The 6,816-nt window shown below is 34.3% G+C and overlaps 1 protein-coding gene across 1 annotated transcript; it reads right to left on the bottom strand.

Annotated features, from left to right (window-relative positions):
- Nucleotides 1–435: 435 nt before the first annotated feature.
- On the bottom strand, nt 436–6,131 carry LOC143228023 (neuropilin-1-like). Its single transcript, XM_076459367.1, has 7 exons — nt 6,041–6,131; nt 5,675–5,830; nt 4,088–4,342; nt 3,828–3,947; nt 1,828–2,166; nt 859–977; nt 436–525 (listed from the first exon to the last, which is right to left on the bottom strand). The coding sequence occupies exons 1-6, from the start codon at nt 6,126–6,128 to the stop codon at nt 868–870; spliced, it is 1,068 nt and encodes a 355-aa protein (XP_076315482.1). The 5' UTR covers nt 6,129–6,131; the 3' UTR covers nt 436–525; nt 859–867.
- Between the last annotated feature and the right edge of the window lie 685 nt (nt 6,132–6,816).

Raw genomic sequence — 6,816 nt, 5'->3', positions numbered from 1 at the left:
AACGATAGATACCTTTCTTGTAGATATATCAGTACAATGTAGATATTACAACTTATACTGTCTAAATATTCATGGTTAATGTTTCTTGTGCAGTGTACAAAGGAAGTATTTATGAAGTTGAAGGAACGGATGTACTGGATATTTTACTAAAACTGAAACCAAAACCAAAGTACGAAAGTGTAATGAAGTAATCAGTTCAACTAAATAAATAAAATATTCTATAGTCAGTGTAATTAATTTACAAATAACCACAGAAAATTAAAACTAAAATATTAATTTTAATTCATCACAACTTACACAAAACATAAATCATTTTCCAAGTTCTATAAATAGTAAGATGTTTGTGAAGGAAGACAATACAGTTTTAAATAGTACAATATCACATCAGTGAGTGACAATGTTAAAATAATACTCGTGGTCATTTAAACCATTTAAGACGGGCTATTTGTACATGTTGAACATCGTAGCTTGAACTATACATCTTCGAACCACTTTCTTCTCCGTCTCGAACATCCGTCTTGGGTTCTTAGTAAAATACAAAAATAGTTATTTTATATAAGGATATTATGACTAAATAAAAATAACTTCTAAGAACGCACAAAATCTACAAGTAAAAATTAGTTCTAATTTGTCACAAATGGAAATGTTATGAAGGTGGCTTTTGTCTTCTTCCCAAAGTTATCATGAGTTAAACCTTCTTAATGAATTGATTATTATGAAACGTCTGTCTCAGGATGATAAACAGTTAAATAAAATTACGGTAATGTTTGGTTTGTATTTTCAGCATCATTTATATTACAATAACACATGTTGTTTTATTTTCAGGGAGAACCTGGAGTGAAAACCATGTGTTCTTACCTTGTATTTCTAATACACACAGGGTAGCTGTTCATATTGCATTTTAAATCCTCTGTTTTTGTTTGCTTCAGTTTCCTGATTGTTTGTTACAAACCCTAATAGGAATGGGAATGTATGACCTAAAAAGTAAACATTTATCTTATTTAGTAATCTTAGTAAACAACCAGAAAACACATTCTACTGGAAAAACAAAACAACATCTTCATGTGACTTTAGCTGACGTCACAGAATTAACGTAAATCGAATATTCAGTCAAACAATTTTGTCAGTTATCACTGCGCCATCTACAAGAGTGTAATGTTTTGAATATATTATATCATATATTTATACAATTACCAGTGGATGAATTTACGTGTCAAAGAATTTCATACCATTTACTGACAACATCTTAATGTTGTATAGTAAGTTGTGGTATTTTATCGTACTTATAAGACTATTTTATAATTATCTATTAAATAAGTATTCTTTTAAAATAATTGTTTTTAAACATTGAATGGTACACAAGTATCAAGGATTGTTTGTTTTTGAATTACACTCAACGCTACTCGATGGCTATCTGCGCTAACCGTCCCTAATTTAGCAATGTAAGACTAGAGGGAAGGCAGCTAGTCATCACCACCCACCGCCAACTTTTGGGCTATTCTTTTACCAACGAATAGTGGGATTGCCGTCATATTATAACGCCCCTACGGCTGAAAGGGCGAGCATGTTTGTTGCGACCGGGATTTAAACCCGCGACCCTCAGATTACGGGTCGAACACCTTAACACACTTGGCAATGCCGGGCAAGTGTCAAGAAATTAAAATAAAAATACTGTCAGTTATTGAACACGATTATTTATGCGCTTGAAAATTTAAAACTGGTAGTTCAGGGCTAACTGATACTATTGTAAATACAAATATAACAAAGCAGGAAGTGAAATCTAGAATGAAAATATCTCGAAGTTCACTTCGTTCTAAAAAAACTCACTTGTCAACGGAACACTTTGTGGTGCGTAGTTTATAGTATTCAAGCGCTTCCCACAGAACCTATCATAACTCGTTGTGTCCATTTCACCGAAGGCATTTGGAATGACCACATAGTCATACTTGCAACTAGAAGCTCCTCGTCGTGCCTTATTCTGGGATCCACTTATTTCGAAGGTTTCTGCTGTCCAGCGGATCCTACAAAATCCAGCTTTCTGTTTAACACAAATGAGATAGTTCAGATTACCGAGGTGGCGAGGAATGTTGTTGTTTGTAGACTCGAAGTTGAAACTTGAGACATGACCTGTCGGTTCTTTGTAATACTGCAGACATCCAACAGGAGCTATAATAGAAATTAGATTGTACTGATAATTCTTATAAGCAATATTACATTTAATGGAGCGCGGTCTTATTAGAGAAACTTAAGATTGGGGATTATGGATGAGAGTCGATACTCCAACCTCTAGTCTCGTTATATATTTTAAAAAAACTTTTAATAATCTCGAAACATACACACAGGTGAAAATCATGTAATCTCTAAACTTTCGGTGTATTTTTTACCCTATTATTTGTTCCCTTTATTTATTAATTAAAGCTATCCGTGCTGTACCCACCACGATTATAGAAATCAATTTTGTACATTATAAGTCCTCATAATTGTCACTGAACAACTGTGAATTACTGACACTGAGAAAAACAAAATAGTTTTGACTAATTTGCAGTTCGAATAAATAAACAAATTTTAAGAACACACTCTATACTACTGTGTTCTCTGAATATCCACTATCTCACATCAGTAAATATGTATACATAACTAAGACGTACAACGTTAAAGAACTCGTCTGTTAGTGTATTATGTTCATATTGTATTTAATCTATTTTAAATGTAAATTTTCCCTAAACAAAATTCTTCCAATGACGACTTTTAGACAAACGGTTAATTATTTTCCATGTATTTACAAACACAGAATTTCTGAATTATTTGATATAAGTTTTACTTAGTTCCGTACTTCCAGCAACAGTTTGTTGAAATGTAGTTCTATGAAATCACGTTAAGTGATTTTATGTTGTTAATACTTTGTTTGTTTTAATTTTCATGTAAAACTATTCAAGGGCTATCTGCGATAGTCGTACATAATTTAGCAGTGAAAGACTAGAGTGACGACCGCTAGTAACCACCCACCGCCAACTCTTAGGCTACTCTTTTCTGGAGATTGACCATCACTTTATAACGCTAACACGGCTGTTTGGTGGAAGTTAGATTTATACCATAACCTTCATATTTCGGGTCGAACGCACTAGACAGTGGTCCTATCAAGCCATTTATAGTTACGCACAAAACTACACAATATACTATTATAGCTCAGCCCATTACGGGTATCAAAACCCGGTTTCTACAGAAATCCCGCTGTGCCTGTAGATGAAGCAGGTGGTTTGAAACGAAGTTTGAAACTCTTTCATCCAATTGCTATAACATTCATAGACACATCTGTGTTTGTAATTTTAAATACGAAACTGATGTTGAAAATTATTTATTAACCACTTGGAACATTCACGTGACGTTTAAACTTAAGAAATATCTTCATATTTAGAAAAAAACAGATAAACATTACTTCCAGAAATGGGTACAAATACTTTTGGTCAAATTAATTAATTAACAAATTAATTCTCTATTAAAAATAAAACAAAACAAAAAAGTGATTGTATATCATCTGTAGGAGCCCCTGATGACTCTTTGCGGAACCTTGGACTTCCACGAAACGGTCCGAAAAATACCTAATTATGTTATCAATTTTTATATTATAATACAGTTTTCCTCACAATATTTACTTATAATGTACCTATAGCTAACACAGTTATCACAATTATGGAGTAAATATCTGTGTTAAGAGAATTAATAAACTAATAAATCAGTTTTGAAACACTAAGATGTTTCAACCTCTCTCGGTACATTTATATTTCCCAATTAATACCATAACTACAAGTAAAGTTACTAATGCTTACCGGTTTCAGGACTGTTACATTCTAGGTATGTAACCTTAATTTTCCACTTCCGTTCCACTGAAACACCAGATGTTACAACATTTACGAGTAGGTTGTCGTTTTCCCCAAAATCAACGTACACTGAAAATCACAGAAAGTTTATTTTATAAAACTTATACACAAATCAGATTGTAATAAACATTTCATTCAAAAAAGAAAATGTCTACTGATATTAGTTACCCTCGTGCTATCAAAACTAATCTAACGTAACATGTGCTTACTGTGTTGATTCCTGTTTTCGCCACAGATAACGGGAACGTTTTGATTTCCATAAACCGAAAACCTGTCTTTTACACATATTGTGTTATCAGGCTGGGCGAGGGTCATCTCGATAAAATCCAATCGAACCTGACAAGTGTTAGGTTTTCTCTGAATAATAACTTCACACTTTCGACTGTCAGTAAATGTGTAAGGGTAGTTAGGACTTAAGATGAATGCGTTGTTCTCACGGACCACTCCACCGCAAGTTGCGTCAACTGCAGAAGACGAAAAGTCGTATAGTTAATATACGTTGTATCAAAATTTCGTGATCACTATGTGAATTATAACGTACATAAACAAACTAAACCAATTATTAAAACAAAAAACTTAAAATATTTTTAGGTTTGTCTTACTACAGTTTGGAGTTTAATTACTTCATACAACCATCTTACATTAGGCTCAAGTTCAAAGAATAATTTTACAGTTGTGTTACAGAACACAAAGGACTATCTGTGTTCTGCCAACCACGGGTGTCGAAACCCAGTTTTGAATAAAGCACAAAGCTACACAACGGACTATCTGCGCTCTGCCAATCACGGGTATCGAAACCCAGTTTTGAATAAAGCACAAAGCTACACAAAGGACTATCTGCGCTCTCCCAACCACGGGTATCGAAACCCAGTTTTGAATAAAGCACAAAGCTACAGAAAGGACTAACTGCGCTCTGCCAGCCACGTGTATCGAAACCTAGTTTTGAATAACGCACAAAGCTACACAAAGGACTATCTGCGTTCTGCCCACCACAGGTACCGAAACCTATTTTGTAGCGTTGTAAGTCCGCAGACATACCGTTGAGCCACTGGGGGTCTTTAAAGTTGTGAAAATGATAACTGTGCAGTATATGCATACATTCTTCACGAAACTTGTGTAAAACAAATATAGAAAAAAAGGTTTTATTATTGAGATATTCATGAGTTATAATAGTGTCATGTGTAACAATGCAATTGTGAGAATGTTTCATATTTTACTGTTGCAGAACGGATGACGTAAAGCAGTTTAATACAGTGCGGAAGTGCTAACTGGGACGAACAGTTACATTGTTATGGTAAATAATAACTCAGGGAATTAGTTTAGATAAGCTACATTGTTACATTAAATAATTGATGAGGTAATTAGATAAGTTATATTGTTTGTTTTGAATTATGCACAAAGCTACACAATGGGCAATCTATGCTCTGCCCACCACGGGTATCGAAACCTGGTTTTCAGTGTGTAAGTCCGCAGACATACCACTGTGCCACTAGGGGGCATATTGTTATATTAACTTTCACCAATGACAACAAGAAAGTATTGTAGGAATTGGACAGCTGAAGAAATTGAATCTGTCATAACACAGATAAGGTCATAATAAGGTTATAAAATAGGTAGAAAATATAAATAATGACCCGGTCGGTACTTTTTATGATCAGAAGGAATTCTATTTCACATTTTAATTATTTTAAAATCATATTAAATTTACAAAGCATCATTAATTAACCTTAACCTTTACTCATGTTTATATATAAATACAACTCGTACAAGTAAGACAGCCATTTTAAAAGACTTACAGACACAACAAACACCATATTTGGAAGCACAAGCACCGTTAGGTTTTCCTCCTAAACGTGTACATTCGTTTTCAGCGTAACAGGTACCGTCCCGCTGGTCATCTGTCTGACACCTGGTGTTAAAGAACTTCGTCGATCCAAAAATATCAGAGAAAACTGAAAGATAAAAAAGAAAGTTTTAATTATAGATAATTAACAACGAATACCAGTATATCTCGCACAACTAATGCATTTAGAATGTATATAATACAGTGTAAGTGAGCTATTCTGTATAATATGCACAATGTGAAGAAGTTATTATGTATTCTAAAGTTACGACGAAGACCGTATAGTATTTATAGGGTTAGAAAATGGCGGGAAACATACTTTTTTTGCTCTGAGCGACTTCTGGATCACCAAAGCAGACGTGCAGAAGCAGACATAATCCAACATAAAAGAAAGTAGTCTGTCTCATTTTCAAACCTGTGGGTTACAAAAATTTCATCTCAGTATTCTTTCTCTGTATTTCATCAACCACAAATAGTAAGATGAGCGACTTAAAACATAAAATATTTAACACGAAAATGTGGAATGACCAAGTGTGGTATACAACTGACCTGAAAAACGATCACATTTATCGGTCTGTGGATTTCTGAAAAGAATGCTATATTACTAACGCTTTGACTGTAATTAATTTTCAACTTACCTAACATACTAACAGACGTCAAGAAGAAATGATTTTCGAGTCTTTCTTTAGGGATGAAAATCGTTATCTGACGACCACGGGCTCGGTCGGGCTGTTCAGTAACAGCGGTCAAAACTCTGGTTTATATACTGGACTAAACGGGGTAATTTTGAGATTCACTTCCGCAACGCCGAAAGTTGAGGTCAGCTAGAGTTCAAACTCAAGACCAGACTGTTGAATCACGTGCTTTTCATATAACTGTGTAGCATTATGATATGTTTTTAGATTCTGTCGTTTTCTCTAATCGCGGTGTTTTCTGATAGGAAATTAATGTATATCAGGTGTTTGTGCGTGTGCAATGGGTAAAGGACATGTAGCACATTGTGTAGCTTTGTGCTACTAGGGCCATTTTTTAGAGAGAACACTGTTTTTAACATAAACAGGAGTTGTTGTGCAACACGAACTAACTGGTCTCTAC

Source organism: Tachypleus tridentatus, chromosome 10, assembly GCF_004210375.1.
Source record: "Tachypleus tridentatus isolate NWPU-2018 chromosome 10, ASM421037v1, whole genome shotgun sequence".
Classification (NCBI taxonomy): Eukaryota; Metazoa; Arthropoda; class Merostomata; order Xiphosura; family Limulidae; genus Tachypleus; species Tachypleus tridentatus.
This window is presented reverse-complemented; position numbering and strand designations above follow the sequence as displayed.

What these genes read in the sequence shown, in the direction of transcription:
- LOC143228023 (XM_076459367.1), bottom strand. Translation starts at nt 6,128, where the DNA reads ATGAGACAGACTACTTTCTTTTATGTTGGATTATGTCTGCTTCTGCAC. An exon ending in CGAAAACAGGAATCAACACA is followed by an intron (nt 3,948 to 4,087) that starts GTAAGCACATGT and finishes TGTGATTTTCAG; the next exon opens with TGTACGTTGATTTTGGGGAA. An exon ending in ACAAAGTGTTCCGTTGACAA is followed by an intron (nt 978 to 1,827) that starts GTGAGTTTTTTT and finishes TTTACTTTTTAG; the next exon opens with GTCATACATTCCCATTCCTA.